Genomic DNA, 18,524 nt, shown 5'->3' on the forward strand with positions numbered 1-18,524 from the left:
TATACATATACATATATAAAATTAAGGAATTAAATACTGTTCCACTGCATGCCCACAGACCTACAAGACCAAAAGGGCTAAGGTGTAAGATATGGTATGTCTACAGGCTGCTAGCTTTAGTAACAGCATAAGTAAATTGTAAACTAGATGCAAGTTTGTATAAAATTTAATCTATCATTCTTTTCTAGTGCCTCAGAAGTCAGTGACTGTTCCTACATTTAATACTACTTTATCCATAATACTTTGAGCATACAGTTGTGTAGTTCACAATGCGTTCAACCTGAAAAATGAAAATATATGCTGCTCATTAGCACTTTGTATACTACAGTATAAAATAAAAGCTGTTGCATAGATTTAATATTTTAAACATAGCTGGTGGTGGTCTTCCCTTGAATGATTTGTTTGTATCAGTGATAGTACTTTCATTTAACCTTTCAATAAGAGGATCAGAGAGGGAACAAAAAACCCACAACCAAATAAACAGAAGAAACATTTTCTGTATAAGATGCTGACTACTTGGAATCTTTATACTCTTTTAATTGTAAAGGCACTAGTGCTATAGTTATATAGTGGGGGAGGGAAAAAAGTTAGTAGCTAATTATTGCTACACTAGATGTTGAACTAAAAACTTTGTTACTTTAAATTTCAACAGGAAACCTGCAAAATGGATTCTCTGAAAAATTTTACTTAATAGTCATTGAATACTCTCAAAATCGCTCATTATTACACATGTGGAACTTACACTTGAAGTCGGTTCCAGTCTCAGTAGGTAAGTCCTTTTGTTACAATGTAAAAATATTGTTAAACATCAGTTATTTGTAACTGTCTGGTATTCCTCCTATTTTTAGAACTGTTTTTACTGTTCAGATGTTTAAGAAGCTACTGTCTAAAAAGCAATCAGCAATTGCTACACTGAAGGTTACTTTTGGGTTTCCATCACAACTTATTCTTTCTTGCTCAAAAGTCTCTTATTTTCTTTTTATGTCTAGTCTTAGCCCAAACTGTGTTTATTTTTGTTGAGAAAAATCCATCCAGCTGTTTTAAGTTGTTAGTGGTGGGGATTCAGACTACTTCTGCTCCTTAGTTCAGAAATGGTAGAACAAAATTTATTCAGGATTTCTGTGTATTTAGTTCTAAATCATGAATGGTAGACTGCATTAACACTGAGGGTTTAAAAATAAGTTTTAAGTGAATTGGAATGCACTGCTGAGTTGCACATTTGCCAATTTTCATGTGGTAAATAAGCACCCCGACTTCCACAGTAAGCCAGAAATCAAACTAATCCCATTTCAAAACAAACCAATTCCTAAGAACCCCAACACTCTGTGACTAGATCCCCCTGGCATATAGTCTGGGACTGTGGTGGGCTCGCTGTGCACCCCTGACTTGCTTTTCCCACCCCTTTGCCCCTGCTTGCTGGGAGCCAATCAAAAAAAAAAAAAAAAAAAAGCAACAAGCTACAAGCCAAAAACTAGCCAACAAGCAACCCACAAGCTAGTTAAGCCAAAAACAAGCCCAATTTCTGTTTTCGGTTTTTTTTTCCCCTCCGCGGATTTGGCATATCTGGCTGGGTGTCTGTTCACATTTAAAAATTAGCAAAGCCTAAAATCAGGTTTTCTGCCTTCTGTGACCACTGTTATTAAACTGAGGATAACTGTGAATGTTTTTGTCCACACAGTCAGACTTGGGCAATAACAAAGGTGGTGGTGCGGCAGAGGCAAAATTTCTTCAAGCTGTGTTCTGAGACAATGTAGTTTTGATACTGTCACAGCCTGTGTATGTAGGGGAGGGAAATCAATCTTCAAACCACAACAGCCCTGCCTGGTAAAGGGGTAACGCTCCCTTCCAGCAGGGTTGGTAAGTGTATAGTTTCTAATCCTCCTTTACTTTCTAAAGCCATACCTTGTCTGGTGCCTCCTTCCTGCTTTTCCAGGAAAATCCTGTCCTAGTTTCTACTTTCTATTGACTCATGCATTTATTCTTTTTTTTTTTTTTTTAAGGAAATAAAGAACATCAGTTATGCAGTTTTAAAGTTACAAATGTAAATGTGCATAAACTAAAATGTTTGTAGTAAACTAGTGCCCATTTTGCATATATATTACATGTTGTGATATGCATTTAACACTCTATCTGAAAATACATGGAGAGTTAACTTATTGTGAGAAAACTAATGTACACATGACCTCTCTGACAGATTTAATTTCTTTTGGATCAGTATAGTTTAATTGCTTTATATTATACAGGGTTTGAAGCTTGCAGTTCCAAACACTTTAGAAATTTGAGAGGGACTTGACATGTGGGACTTGTTGCTTGTCCAGTAAGGGTTGATCCATCCCTACTCTGAAAATCCATTTTGTTAAGTTAATTTGTTGCGTTAAGTTCTGCTTTTAAGGGATCATTAAGATTTTTACTCACAGGACACATTACATTTGATTAAAAAATTCTGTCATAGAGTTTAGGTCCAGAAAGGACCACCAGCTCTAGTATATCTCCTGTATATCGTAGGCCACCAAAATCTCGTGGTACCTTCACACTAAACCCAACAACTGAAATTTAGATCAAACTATTACAGCCCACAGGAGACTAGACTGTTATGTTCCAGAGGCAGAGAATAGGAGGGACTGAAGTGCTGGAAGCCTCTGCAATGGCAGGGAAATGATTAGAAACTTTCTTCTGATTTCCAGCCTGAGTTTCTTCATTGCCAGTTTCATACACATTTGTTCTTGTGTCAACATTGTCCTTGAGGTTGACTGTACTGCACCTTTAAGTGGGGGAGGAGGGGAGACGCATGTTGTCCAACTTGCCAGAGGAAAGGAAATTAGCGCTTTCAGGGTGAGCGGGGGAGAGAGGCTCAGAGGCTGCTGCAAAAAGGTAGTGGGTCAGCATGGTGACGCTGACTCATCCCCAGGAACCAGAACGGCTGTGGAGTGGAAAGGAGCAAACCTGGTGGGAGAAGCCCCTTTTTCCCATGCCAGGCAGAGCAGCACCCTCCCTCCTTGTGGAGGTGGCAAAATACCAGGTTTAATCAGGACCTGCTGTGGGCATCATGTTAGTCACCCCTTTCTAAGGGGGCTGGGAAGGAATTTTTCCTCACCACCAGATTGGCCAAGGTGGAGTGGAGTGGGAGGTTATTTGCCTTCCCCACAGCAGGTTCTGGGTGGGCTTTGTTGTTGTGAGTAGAGAAGGCTATGATGTTGCAACTCATTATGTAAGTATGGGGAAGATGTCCAGTAGAAGTACTCCATAGGGGAGGTATACAGTGACCAGATAAATGGTTTGGTAAAGGGCTTAAAAAGGCAGTGTTTGTTAAAGAAGTGGAATGAGGGGCTATGAGTGGTACAGCAGGAAGCCAGCCGTCCTTTCTTATTGCCTGCGTTAATCCTTGTTTGGGGGTGGAGGGAATGGTAAGGTCCCAGCAATGGGTTGGCTGGGGGGCCTGGATAAAAAAAGAGGGGGGTGGCAAAAGTCCCCCAGAGTAGATATTGAACATGGAGTTACCTGCACTGTATATTTTAATTTGACAGCTAGTCCCAAACATCTAATAATAATAATAAAAATTGCAGCCTGGTTAAAACCATATCATGTGTGTCCTGTCCTCCTTTCGGTATAACAATAAATAGCTCTTCCCTTTTCCCCTCCCACAAGGACAATAAATAGCTCTTCCCTTTTCCCCTCCCACAAGGTGCTTATAGAGAATAGTCATATTTATCCTTGCTAGGCTAAACTAGCCACACTCTTCTAGTTTCCCCCTCCTAAAATAGGCCCTCAGTTCTCCTGATCATCCTCAATAACTTCTCTGCTTCTGTTCCAGTTTGAATTTATCTTCTTTGAACATGGGTGACCAGAATTTAATACCGTATTCCAGATGAGGTCTTACCCTATTACCTCTTTCAGATGCATTAGTACTTCTTTTCTCTACTGGAAATGCCTTGCCTGGTACAGGCTAGGATCACATTTGCGTTTTTCATGTCTCATTATGTTGATGACTCATAATCATCCTGTGATCTACCAATGCACCCAGATCTCTCTCCTCGGTTGCTTCCAACTGATAAGCCCCCAGATTGCAGCAGAAATTCTTACTCTTAGACCCTAAGTGCAGGGGCTTGCAACCCATTTCAACCCATTTCCGTCACTCCAGCCTTCAGGGTCATCCAGATCTTCCTGTACAATATTCTGATCTTCCTCTGTATTGATGCCTCCCAACTTCGTATCATGAGCATATTTAATTAGAACTCCTGCTTTTTTGTGGTAAAGTCATTAATAAAAGTATTGAATAAGATTGGTCCCAAGACTGATCTTTGAGGAACTGCACTAGTAACCTCCCTCCAGCCTCATAATTCACTTTCAGAACAATCCATGGCCTTTTCCCCTTTATCTAGTTCCTTGTCACCTTACAAATCTTATACTAATCCCCATTTTTTCTAATTTAACTAATAATTTCCCATGTGGTACTTTGACTTTGCTTTGCTGACTTCCAAGTATATTAATTTACTGCATTTCCCTTATCTAAAATTTAAAGTCGGTTATTTTCTCAAAGAAGGAAATCAGGTTAGTCTGGCATGATCTACCTTTGGTAAACCCATATTGCATTACATCCCCTGTACCTCTATGAATTTAATTTATTTCCTTCGCAATTTGTTCTAAAGCCCTGCATAATACTGAGATCAGGCTCACAGATCTGTATCACTTTTTTCTCTTTGTTAAATATAGGTAAGACATTAGCTATTGTCCAGTCATATGTTGTTGCCTCTGAATGCAAGGATTTTTAATAAATCTGTCTATTGGACTAGCAATCTCATGTGCCAGTTCTTTCAGTATTCTCGGGTGGAAATTATCTAGTCCTCACAGTTTGAGTGCATTAAACTTACGTTTTTCTTGCACCTCTGATGTGGCAATTTCCATTTCTGTACACTCTCATTTCCATCAGTCATTCTGCCTTTATGCGCGTGTTCAATATTATCATTTTTGAAAGATGAGGTAAAGTATTCATTCAGTTTTTGGGCCATACCTAGAGTATGTTAAATATCCATTCTGTTCACACTGCACAGTAGCCTAACCTCATCCTTGCTTATTCTTTTTATTTATATATCTACCAAAATCTTTTCCTCTTATTTATTTTTTTTTTAATTTTCTTGGCAAGAGGTTGTTCAGCTTGACTTTTAGCAATTCTCTTTATTCCTGTATTTTCTATCCTCCAAGATGTAGCTTTCTTTGCAAATCAGTTCCTTTTTCCTTTCCCTATATGTTCTCTGCTTACTCCTAATAATCTTTCTGCAGCGGTTATTCATCCAGCCACATCTTCCTACAATCCCACCCCACCCCCCCCTTACTTGAGATGCAAATTGCAGACAGTTTTTGTATGGTTGATATGAAGAAATTCCAAGCATGCTCCACATTTAAGTCCTTGAGCTGTTCAGTCCAGTTAACTTCAACTAATTTCCTTAATTTCCCGAAGTCTTCCCTTTTGAAGTAAAAAAACAGAGTTGGTGGCCTGTTTTTGGTTACCTGCCATTACGTTTAAACTGAATCAACTCATGATCACTCATTTGAAGGTTATGTCCTTCAACCAGCTCTTTTATGATGTCCTCACTTCTTACCAAAACCAAGTTTAAAATTGTATCACCTCTTGTTGGTTCAGTGATAGCTGTGTTTTTCGTAAAACAATTGTCATATGTTACGACAACTTTCACTTAACAATGCAAACTTTTTTTTTAGATGAAAAAATAGACTCAAATATAGCTGAAGCAGCGTCACATCATGAAGAGCTATATTCTTCCTCTCCGGATCCAGAGAAGATCCTGTCTCCCTTCACGCAGAAATATCGGGCCTGTAGAGCAAACCTTCAAAGTACCAGTCGTCTGACTCTCTCTTCGGAAATGGTTTATAGTCAAGAGTTGAATTTACCGGAAGGAGTGGAAATAATAAGTGTTAAACCATCAGCAGGTCTGTAATTTTTAAAAGGAAGGAAAGAACTAGTACAAATCTTGGTATACTGTATTCCATGAGTTTCCAGGGTTATTAGACTTTAAAACAACAAATTAACAAATACCTTGTGAACTCAAGAATACGTGGAACCCAGATTTGAAAGGAATACTAAAATACATCATCCTATAAAATTTTGGTTTTTACTCCTGGGGCCCAAATGCTGCAACAGAGCTGCTGCCGAAGCTAGTCAGTGAAAAATGTTGTTCTAGACCAAGGATTTCTGTAAGTAAAAGGTTATATGCAGTCCTGAGTACTGAAATGTGTTTTGTCTGGAAAATTGATGTTATTTTTAATATAATGTATGTTGATAAACTTCTCCTTTGAAGACTACTTAAGATATTCAGACCCTTTATTGGGAGCATGTGTTTTTAGCTAGCTAGCATATAGTACTTGGATTGCAGTGTGAAGTGCGCACACTTCATAATTGTGTGCTTTTTGAATACATGGATTATGAAAATAGATCAGCATGAAAGCTCCAGCTATGTTCAAAGATCCAGTAGCTGCAGCATGTATGAGCTTCTCTGGTGGCCACTGGAAAAGAGGGGTATTGTCCATGTATATACATGGACAGAGAAATCCATTTTTAATGAAAGGGCTATAAATCCATGTCATGGCTTGTCACTAGTACTAGTGACTAGTGCACTATAAGGTGGGTAGAAAGCTGGCTAGATTGTCGGGCTCAACGGGTAGTGATCAATGGCTCCATGTCTAGTTGGCAGCCGGTGTCAAGTGGAGTGCCCCAGGGGTCGGTCCTGGGGCCCGTTTTGTTCAATATCTTCATAAATGATCTGGAGGATGGTGTGGATTGCACTCTCAGCAAATTTGCGGATGATACTAAACTGGGAGGAGTGGTAGATACGCTGGAGGGGAGGGATAGGATACAGAAGGACCTAGACAAATTGGAGGATTGGGCCAAAAGAAATCTAATGAGGTTCAATAAGGATAAATGCAGGGTCCTGCACTTAGGATGGAAGAATCCAATGCACCGCTACAGACTAGGGACCGAATGGCTCGGCAGCAGTTCTGCGGAAAAGGACCTAGGGGTGACAGTGGACGAGAAGCTGGATATGAGTCAGCAGTGTGCCCTTGTTGCCAAGAAGGCCAATGGCATTTTGGGTTGTATAAGTAGGGGCATAGCGAGCAGATCGAGGGACGTGATCGTTCCCCTCTATTCGACACTGGTGAGGCCTCATCTGGAGTACTGTGTCCAGTTTTGGGCCCCACACTACAGGAAGGATGTGGATAAATTGGAAAGAGTACAACGAAGGGCAACAAAAATGATTAGGGGTCTAGAGCACATGACTTATGAGGAGAGGCTGAGGGAGCTGGGATTGTTTAGTCTGCAGAAGAGAAGAATGAGGGGGGATTTGATAGCTGCTTTCAACTACCTGAAAGGGGGTTTCAAAGAGGATGGCTCTAGACTGTTCTCAATGGTAGCAGATGACAGAACGAGGAGTAATGGTCTCAAGTTGCAATGGGGGAGGTTTAGATTGGATATTAGGAAAAACTTTTTCACTAAGAGGGTGGTGAAACACTGGAATGCGTTACCTAGGGAGGTGGTAGAATCTCCTTCCTTAGAGGTTTTTAAGGTCAGGCTTGACAAAGCCCTGGCTGGGATGATTTAACTGGGACTTGGTCCTGCTTTGAGCAGGGGGTTGGACTAGATGACCTTCTGGGGTCCCTTCCAACCCTGATATTCTATGATTCTATGATTCTATGATTCTAGTACACAATTTATTTTGGACCCTGTAATTCAAATGATCTATATTTTTGGTGTCATCAGGTTCCATCACTGATTAGCCAGGTTGTAGATATTAAAATTTGCTTTTATTGCTTAACATATCTGGAGCCACAAGTTACTGTTTATATAATGCTTCTTTCTGTTCATATTGGGGATTGAGTTCTTAAAATTTAAGAGATGTGAAATAATTTTAAACATTTAACTGGGCTTGTTTCCATAGGTTCTCTTCCCTGCCCCCCTCCCCCAAAGTGTCACTGTAGAACTGTGTTCAACTTGTTCCTTTCACCTCTTCTCTCTCTGAATCCTTGTAATCGTTATTCTGTGTCAGTAAAATAGGTACTAGATACTTTGTGAGATGAACCAAAACCAAATTGTATTAGCTTTAACAAAATTGAGTGAATTTAGTTTGACACTTGTATTTTAAAAAAAAAAAAAAAAATCTTATGTATGATTACTTGTTGTTGTTGTTTGACCCTGACGTGAAACTTGGTTTTTGTTTTTGTTCTGTTTCAATTTTAGGACACCTGAGTTCTTCTTCCGTATATCCAGTTTGTCATGCCCCGTATCTACTGGCAACTTCTTGCTCAGATGGAAAAGTTAGGTTCTGGAGATGCAGAGTGACTCCTGAGTCAGTGGTTTCTTCTACACCAGAATATACTGTAAATAGTAATGTTACATATATATGGGAAGAATGGCCATTACTTGTTGAGGATGGACTTCTTAGTAGTAGTGCTGTGAATGTTCCAGGCAGGCCAATAGAAGTTAGTTGTGCACATACAAATAGATTAGCTGTAGCATACAAGCAGATGACATCTAAAAATAGTCGGTGTTCTCAAGATTTCATGATGCATGTTAGTATTTTTGAATGTGAATCTACAGGAGGATCGTGTTGGATTCTGGAACAGACTCTTCATTTAGATGAAATAAGCACAATGTTGGACTCTGCCATTAGTATTGACAGTAATTTAATGGCATACAATAAACAAGAAGTTTATTTATCTAATAATGAGAGTATCTTGCCCAGCACAAAGCATTTGGTTCACTTAGACTGGATGTCTAGGGAAGATGGATCACATATCCTAACGGTAGGAATTGGATCAAAGCTTTATATGTTTGGCCAACTGGCTGGGAAAATGCATGACCAAAGTAGTAAGGAGATGTCTGCATTGCCACTGTGGGAAAATGCGAAAGTTACATCCCTTTGTAGGTTTGTACTGCTACGCTGCGTGGACTTGGTTTCTTCAGTAGAAGGATCACTTCCTTTGCCAGTTTCTTTATCTTGGGTACGTGATGGCATCCTTGTAGTTGGGATGGATTGTGAAATGCATGTTTATTCTCAGTGGCAGCCCCCTTCAAAACAAGAGTCCATTACAACTGATTCTTACAGTGGAAGCACACCATCTATCACTAGCTTGATGAAACAAAGCCAGTCAGCTGGTTCTGGCTTGCATCCACCAAAGCGAACCTTAACCAGATCCATGACAAGTCTTGCACAGAAACTTAGTGGAAAAAGAACTGCGTTTGATCTGTCTGTGGAAATGGAAGATTCTGGTCTTTTTGAAGCAGCTCATGCATTATGTCCAACTTTACCTCAGTACCACCCTTTCCAGCTTCTAGAGCTTATGGACCTTGGTAAAGTACATAGAGCAAAAGCCATCCTGTCTCATTTGGTTAAATGTATTGCTGGGGAAGTTGTTGCTATAAATGAATCTGAACCTAATCATGATCGGCGACTTAGATCTCTTACAATTAGTGCTAGTGGAAGCACTGCAAGAGATCCCAAGACATTCAACAAATCTGAGAATACAGACTATACAGAAATAGACTCTGTTCCACCACTTCCTTTGTATGCGTTGCTTGCTGCAGATGATGACTGCTCACATTTTTGTTTAGAGAAATCCAACAATCAAAATAACTTAAATAAACAAAATGGTTTACCAGATGAAAATTATGAAGATCTTTTTCAAAACTCCAGCCTAAATACAGATGATCTTACTGTGTTTGAAGCAGATGAAGATAATACAAAGCCAAAAGTTATTGACCTTTCTCAGTACAGCCCAACTTACTTTGGACCAGAGCATGCCCAAGTTCTTTCTCGTCACTTGCTGCATTCTAGCTTACCAGGTCTCACCAGGATGGAGCAAATGTCACTGATGGCCTTGGCAGATACAATTGCCACTACCAGTACTGATATTGGAGAAAGCAGAGACAGAAACCAGGGTAAGCTATATATATTAAGTATTAGGCAATACTCTTGTAATTCACAAGCCTTTTTGTAAGGATTTTTATTGTCTTGCAAATCTTTCCAGATAAGTGTATTAAATATTCAGTTGTACTAGTATGATGTACTATCGAACAAGATTTTACCATCTGCTGTTTAGGTAAACAGTCCTTTTAAAAAAAAAAAAAAAAAAAAAAAAAAAATTGCAAACTTCTTAACTTAATTTCTGTAATAAAAGTATTATGAACTTTGGAAGTATTTTCATTTACTTGTCATTGTTGACTGATATTATCCTGAATCATGTGTGTTCACTGTGAGGGGCCCAAGACTCAGACTTGCTTTGCCCTTGGTCAGAAATAGTCCAAACATGACCTTCCAGGCATGCTGGGAGAAGGGGGAACCATTAATAGGCTTTTTGGGAAGGTTTGAGGGTATGTTCCTGGGGCACTAAGGTTCTTTTGCAGCTTTGATGTAATGACTAGCTGAATTAATTCATTATTTGTATGGGGGGTGTTTGTGGGTTAGGTGGGGATGAGTTGGGGGTTGGTTCACTGTTGGATGGCTATAGTTAGATTATAAATCCAGTTGTTAGGATCCAAAGAGATTTTTGTGTGGTTTGTTTCTTTAGATTTAAAGAATAGAATCAGAAGTGTTTCTTCCTGAGAAATTAACTCTCACTGTCATACGAATGCACTTGCCTTTATCAACCAAGCTTTTTCCCTCTATCCATCATCATAATTGTATAATACTTTAAAAACAATATGCTGCTTATTGTATCAGTTACTGATTGAAAAAATAGGGAAAGTATGATTTTTTTTTTTTCTTAGAGTTCTAGATTACTCTGCAAAGTATAACTTGCTCAGGGCATGCTTCCTTTTTTGCCACTAGTCCACCCAAAGATTGCCTTTGTTTCTTTGTCACTAGAATCTTAGTTTGGGGGTTAAGAGTTGAATAAATCACTGAATTCATGAGCTCTTTTTTTAAATGTGGTGTCATAGATAGTGGTCTAGTAAAGGGAAATCAAAGAGCTATTTATAGTCATTTTCCATTTTTTCAAGTTTCTTTCATGTGTATTTTCTTCCAGTGAAAATATGACTGACTGGTTTTTATTTATAGGTGGAGAAACTCTCGATGAATGTGGCTTAAAATTCCTTCTGGCTGTTCAGCTGCACACATTTCTGACAACCTCACTTCCTCCTGTCCATCGAGCCCAGCTACTTCACCAAGGTAACTCTACAGATTGTTTGGTTTTTTTGGATAGTATTCACCTGATATAACGATTTAAATGATTGCTATCTATTAGATATATGCATGCAGACTTGAAATACATTCAGAATTGTAGTATGAGAGAATTGCAGTAAGTTCTAACAGCTCATTTGCCTTGCAAGCCCTGTGTATGCTCATGCTGAAGAGTAACATAGGTGTTAACTTGTTGTGTGCATGCTTCTTGATTAATCTCTTTGGGGTAAAGATATCCTTTTATGAATCTGTTATAAAATACTGGAAAGAGCTTTGTTTAGAAATGAGCAATGTGTCAAGACATTATTTGAACATCGTATAGAACAGTTCATTTTAGTGCTTGTTTTATTTTAGCATGAGAGACTCACAACATAGGGTAACCATTTTCAGAAAATATTTTATTGACTTAGGAGCTCAAGTGCCTCAGTCACTTCTGAAAATAGGATTTAGGCTTTTTAAGTCACTTATGCTGATTCTGGAAATTTTTACCAATTATAGAGTTAGATTATTTCCATGCTTCCAGCAATCTTCTGCTGAGGAGCAGTGCTGCTAGAATAAATCACCAAACTTGAACTTTTTAAATTGGCGATTATAGCAGTCATTTTCAGCAACTACTTTCAGTTCTATGATATTCTTTACATATGTTTAATTGCAATTTCTCTTGGATAAAATTAATACATAGCTTTCACAATTTCAGTATTACTATGGTGTTTAATTTGTTACATCAATTTAAAAAAGGACAAACTAGTAGTAGTACTTTCATATACATTGTAGCATCTAACACTATTATGGTCTGAACAGTAACTTACAGTATAAAATGCACTTCAAAAAATCAAATAGCTATTTTTACAGAATTGACTTAATCAGATATTTATAGTATTTATCTAACTCAGGATTGTCATTGGTGCCACCTACTTGAAAATTGCCACTTTGCAAGGCCATTGGGTGCTGAACTTCTTTAAAACAAAAACAAATGTTTGGGTTTGTACTTAAAGTAAAATATTCCTATCAGCATTATAGGCAAGACATATTTGCTAAGGACTTGCCAAATACAAATACTCTTTTTTTTTTTTTAAATGTCTTCAACAGCCTTGGTTTAAGTTCTTAATGAGCTTAATAATAACCTTAATACCCTCTTAATGAGCTCTGTAAAACAAACTAAGATTGACCGTAATTTCTGTTTTTTCAGTTTCAGTAATGTTTGGGTTAGTGAGTTATTCATGTGTAAACTTCCTAGTTGAGGATAGCTCAAAGCTGAACACAGATATGGCTGATCCAGTAGTTTAACATGCTGAAGGTTACCTGTAACTTAAAAATAACAATACTGATTTTTTCTAAATGTTTGTCGGTCCTGATGATAGTTAAAGAAAATAAGCAAAATCAGAAGTAAACTTACACAGTAGATTATTCTGAATGTTGAAATGCAGCAAGGTAGTTTTAGAAAGTGCATGCTAAATTGACTGTACAGACACAGAATATGATCATAACTCTGAATTCAAACTCACTTTGTTCAAACCGCACCAGAACATAAAACTTAAAGGAATACTATGTCTGTGGTTCTCAACCAGGGGTCTGGGACACCCTGGGGGGCCGCAAACAGGTTTAAGGGCATTTGCCAAGCAGGACCAGTGTTAGACTTACTGGGGCCTACTGCAGAAACTGAAGTCCCACTGCATGGGGCTGAAGTCTGGAGCCCTGAGTAACTTGGCTTCACTGTAAGCCCTGTGGCATGGGGTCCTGGGCAATTGCCCTGCTTGCTGCCTCTTAACACCAGCCTTGGCTTTTATATGCAGAAAACCAGTTATTGTGGCACAGGTGGGCCGTGGAGTTTTTATAGCATGTTTGGGGGGGCCTCAGAAAGAAAAAGATTAAGAGCCCCTGTACTATGTCATACTAAATTTCACTGATGGGTATGTTTGGTGTAGTTCTGTCTTAAAATAAAAATGACAAGTGTATTTCATGAAAGTGAAAGGGTATTTAGACATTTCCTCAAGCGAAATGCTTTGACGGAAATATTTGCTTGATACTGCATAAAACTTCTTTAAAAACCAACTATGAACATATTGTAGCTACAGCCCTTTTTATCTATAAAAATGCTCCGTTAGGAACGAATTTTCCATGTTTCCTTTTTGTTTTTTTAAATACTTCATGCCAAAAGATTTCAAAAGCTTGTTTCCTGAAAGCCGTTTCCAAATTTGGCTTATATTTGAAGTTGATGAAGTGCTGAGAAGCTGATTTTTCCAGGAGAAATAAAACCACAGAATGTTTACAATTTAGAAATTAAAACTTGGCATGATTTTAAAAAAAAAAAAAGTAAAGGGGGGAAGGTTTTCACTGAACATGTCAATATTGTTAGTTTTCCTTGGAATTTAGCATTTAATCAAAATTAAGCTAAACTTTCTGAAATTTTTGGTAAATTTCACTTAATTAAATATGCAAAATTTCACATAGGTATGACATTGCCATTAGCTATCTTTAAGGGCATTTCTCTGCAGATATTTGTGTTTAGTAGTTATTTATATTTTGTTCACTGCATCTATTGTCCGTGAACTAGAAATGGCCAGTTTATAAGTGAATAATAAACAGGTTGTCCATTTGTAAGACAGTAATGAACTTTCACATATGTGTAACCTAGGAATGCAAGACCTGCAGTTGTTTTAATGCCTACCAAGTTTATGGTCTTGTACTTTCACAGTTAAAAATCAAAGACAAAACCTTCTGAACTTGCAGTTTGTTTTTCAGGTTTTGTTGTCACTGAATGAGCACTTTTTTTTTCCTTTGTGGATTATTGTATAGGCTTGTCTACTCGTCACTTTGCCTGGGCATTTCATTCGGTAGCAGAAGAAGAACTACTGAACATGCTCCCTGCTGTGCAGAAAGGGGATCTTACCTGGTCAGAACTCAGAGCTATGGGTGTAGGATGGTGGGTTCGGAATATCCATAGTTTGCGCAGATGCATAGAAAAGGTAAATATAGTTCACTGAAAACAAATTAGCTTACAGCATGTTATCAGTTATTCATATATCCTAAATAATTATCCTACCCAGTTTCCTTATATGAAAATGGTTGGAGTACACTAGCGTCCTGTTAACTCTTGTTCAGTTACAGAGGTGCTATGATTAGAGGGCCTAAGGGTCAAGAATTAAACAGCGTGGAATGGAGAAGAATTTTCAGTGCTTCCTGAAAGACATGAATTTTTTTTACCATAGAGAGAGCATGCAGGGATTGGCTTCATTTCTTGTCACTTGACTGATTTTAAGTGTTGACTTTCACTGCATTTTGTGAAGGAGGTAGTTCAAGTTCTAAACTTGACAAGAAGTTATAAACGAGGACAAGAAGTAATGGGCTTAATCTGCAGCAAGGGAGGTTTAGATTAGATATTAGAAAAACTTTCTCGCTCTAAGGGCAGTTAAACTCTCCAATAGGCTTTCAAGGGAGGTAGTGGAATCCCTATCTTTGGAGGTTTTTAAGAACAGGTTGGGCAAACACTTGTTAAAGATGTCTGTTTACTTGATCCTGTCTTAGTGCTGAGGGTTGGACTTGATGACTTCTCAAGGTCTCTTCCAGCACTACATTTCTATGATTCTGTGACTTTTAGGCTCATCTTCATATTGTAGAAATATTTGGTTTTAATTAATTCTGCACTGTGAGGGAGTATAAATGTCCTGTTAAACTGTGCAAAGTCTTATTATTGAACATTCAGTATTTGCAGTCAACCAGTCAAGTAATTTTTAGCACAAGAGCCTTGCTTGACTTTGGCACACACAGTGACTGTTAGGAGATGGAGCACAGTATGGAAGTGATTTCTCATTGTGGCAAATCCAGCACTCAAAAAAAGGCACTGTTAAGTTTCTTTATATCTGCCATGAGAATATGTATTAATGAGATAGGAATGCTCAACTTACACATTATTTATTATTTTAATAAATGGAGTGTAAATAAATCTACTTGTATGTTCAGTTTTTTAGGAAACATGTTTTTTCTTTCACTTGCATGCCTGGGCATAATTATATTCTTGGGTTTTTTGTGAGTTTAACATCGATAGATAGTATGTTCAGGGCACCAAAGTGGTGCAGATATTTTTCTACAGTCTCTGCTTCCTCAGGACTGCAGGTGAAAAATACTAATGAGATGGGAAGGCAAGTCTGCTATCAGTGGGAAGCTCTTTGCATGTATGTCCCCTCCCATCTTTTGAATGATGCTATCTAGTGACTCAGTGTAGCCTGCTTGATATAGGACAATCTGGTAACAACTAATATTGAGGAGATTCCATTAAAATCTATGAAGACCAAATAATATAGTAACAGGAGAAGTTTAGGAGATGCAAACCTCTGCTATACAACATGAACCAAACTTTGAGAGCTTTTAAAATGGACCTTCACAAATCTGCATTTGTACAAGCATATTTTGTGGGACTTCTTTGACAGGTGTATTGGAAATTTGGCCCACTATGATTTACTTGTCCTTGGGGTGGACAAAAATTGGTGATTTTTTTTTTTTTTTTTTTAAAGGGGGGCTTTATTTAAATTGGCTTTTTTAAATTATGCAGGTTTACTTTTTTTAAAAAAAACACCCAGTTTACATTTAAATTAGAAATTGACAAGCTGTTAAGACCTGAACTTACTTTTTATAAAAAAAAAATGTAAATTAAAGACAAGAAATAATATTTAATACTTTTTTGCTACCAAGTTTTAAAGAAAGTCAGATCACTGAACTGGTGGAAGTCACTGGCTGAGCACTTAAAGCTTGTTTTCCTCTTCTAATCTGTGCATAAAAACCGGGTATGAGAGGTTGAGATCTACTGGTTTTAAAATCTTGAAGGATATAGTATTAGAAATCAGTTCAATTCGCTAACTACAGATATTTCCTTTGCTTAATAAATCAGTTAATGAAACGTGCAAAACATGTTTTGGTAAACTTTTTTTGACGTATCCAGCACACTTATTTATTTAATAAAAAACTGTTAAAATCCTGGTTTTGTGCATTTTAATTTAATTTCCATTTTCATGTAAATAAAGTTTCGGTAAAAAATAATCACCATCTGATAAAGAAGTAATGGATCATTCACCATTTTTCTGAAATACAAAATCCAAAAATTAAGAATTTGAATAAGTGTATGTTAAATTATGTAGTTGCTTGTGTGTGTGAAAGAGAGAGAGATGTATTCTGATTAGCAAAAGGAAGCACCAACTTTAGCGTAAAGACTCTATATAGTTGCAAAATAACGTTTTAAATGTTACCAACCAATAAGAAACACCTTTCACTAGAAAATGACAAAAGTGCAAATGCAAAACGCAATTAAAATAGATTTAAATCGAGGTATCCTGCTTGCTGGTTTGTTGATTTAAAATGAGTTAAAACATTATGATTTAAATGAGTCTATTATGCTTTTCCTTTCCTGATGACTTAGAACTGTTTCTCATAGCTATCAGAGTTTCTGCCCAAATGTTCAGTGCAAAAGAGTTAATGTAGACTAAGTAAACAAATATTTTTACTTATTTACATAACTGACTTTTATCATAAAAACCTGAAGTCAGTGTAACTTTGATTTGATGAGGAATTGTTTTTTGTTAATCTTAAGCAAAAAGTATTCCTAATTGATCTCCGCCATGTATACCAGAACTACTTAAAATGAAACTGTTTAACAACTAAATCAATTTAGGGATAGTGCTTTCGGATAACTTTTAAATTTGTCACAAATTTAACAAAAACCCCCATGTATTCACAGGTAGCCAAAGCAGCTTTTCAACGAAACAACGATCCACTTGATGCAGCTATTTTTTACCTTGCAATGAAAAAGAAGGCTGTGATTTGGGGATTATACAGGTAGGAAACATACAAGAAAGCAGTTCTTTATAAATTCTAAGATTTGTAAATATTTGCTCTTAAGTACAATTTCATATTGTCCAGTCCGCTTGATAAAAAATAATTTGTCTCCTCTTTTATTCAAAAGCAATAAAAAAGTTCCAAAAATTCCTTTTACTGGTATGTACATATACTACAGTAATCATAATGTGTTTTCTGAAGTGTCTGTTCATTTTTGTTTTTTACTGGGTCTTGCCACACAAGTATTTTAGCCAAAAATGTTTAGATGCTCTTCAGTCTTTAAATCTCTGTATGTTTAAAAAGACTGCCTGGTTCATGTTTTTTCATTACTATAATTCAATTTCAGCGGGATTATTCATAATTCACACATTGTGGTATTTAAAAATGTTTGAGATTATTTTGATTAATCTTAAAATAGGTACAGGATATAAATTTTAATTCAGAATATATTTTAAAAATTGTACATTCGGGGCCTTAGGAAGTGTGATACAAATTCCAAAACTGAACTGTACATGTGCAGTGACTAATTTACATGTTGTTAGATTAGATATTAGTCAAGATTTCCAAAAGTGAATGGCTAAAGTTTAGTCTCTTAAATTCATAGCAGCCTCATCCACTACTACACAACCCTGAGTCATTCCAGAGCACTATTCTGTGAGTGTACTGAATGAGGCTACGGGTCCCGAGGGAAAAATAGTATGTGATCACATAAATAAAGACTGTACCATAATGCTTATGCACAAGGGAGCTGCATTGAAGTCACATAGCATCCTTAATTCCGTCACTTCCTAACTTTTGAGTGCTCAACTTTGCAACCTTGATGTTCTTTTAATGTAGGTTCTGATCTAATATATTTTATTTTTTAAGAATGGTCTTGGGACAAATGAACTTTTCCATGTTAAACAATACTAAACAAGTTTTTTCTCGTCTATCTTGTTAAATCTGCAGGTCCCAAAAAGAAACTAAGATGACACAGTTCTTTGGAAACAATTTTACTGAAGATAGATGGCGTAAAGCAGCATTAAAGAATGCTTTTTCTTTATTAGGAAAACAGCGCTTTGAACATTCTGCAGCATTTTTCTTGTTGGCTGGTCACTTGAAGGATGCAGTTGAGGTAATAAAATAGTAGATTGTTCTATTTGTTTAAATAGTCCTGATTTTATGATGATTTTAGTCATTTCTAATAATTTTGTCTCCTACGTTTACAGGTATCTTCTTAAATAGGTTTACAGTGCATCTGAAATTTTATCATCTAGTGTGACACAACTGTTGGAAATTCTCTATCTGTATCTTATGATTACTGCACCTTTTGGATCATTATTGAAAAGCTTCTTACACAGTGTAAAATTGTTTTTTTGATTTTTACTTTTTCATGTCATTAATAAGGCTTTGATGCACAACTATTCCTGAACTTTGCACGTGGATTTAAAAATGTGTTTTGTTTATCATTTCTCACCAATACTAAGTTAAAGCTACAATTGAATTTTCAGTGATAGTACTGGTAGATAGTCT

General features: G+C 37.1%; 1 protein-coding gene across 7 annotated transcripts in view; it reads left to right on the forward strand.

Annotated features, from left to right (window-relative positions):
• DMXL1 (Dmx like 1) overlaps nt 1–18,524 on the forward strand; it is a 146,427-nt gene that overhangs the window by 60,035 nt on the left and 67,868 nt on the right. For all 7 annotated transcript variants that reach the window (XM_038401733.2, XM_043514928.1, XM_043514929.1 and 4 more), the window contains exons 16-22: nt 653–769; nt 5,716–5,943; nt 8,246–9,946; nt 11,064–11,174; nt 13,983–14,152; nt 16,915–17,012; nt 17,961–18,126. In XM_038401733.2, coding sequence (XP_038257661.1) covers nt 653–769; nt 5,716–5,943; nt 8,246–9,946; nt 11,064–11,174; nt 13,983–14,152; nt 16,915–17,012; nt 17,961–18,126 — 2,591 coding nt within the window. The remainder of the gene's footprint in view (nt 1–652; nt 770–5,715; nt 5,944–8,245; nt 9,947–11,063; nt 11,175–13,982; nt 14,153–16,914; nt 17,013–17,960; nt 18,127–18,524) is intronic.

Source organism: Dermochelys coriacea, chromosome 5, assembly GCF_009764565.3.
Source record: "Dermochelys coriacea isolate rDerCor1 chromosome 5, rDerCor1.pri.v4, whole genome shotgun sequence".
NCBI classification, from domain to species: domain Eukaryota; kingdom Metazoa; phylum Chordata; order Testudines; family Dermochelyidae; genus Dermochelys; species Dermochelys coriacea.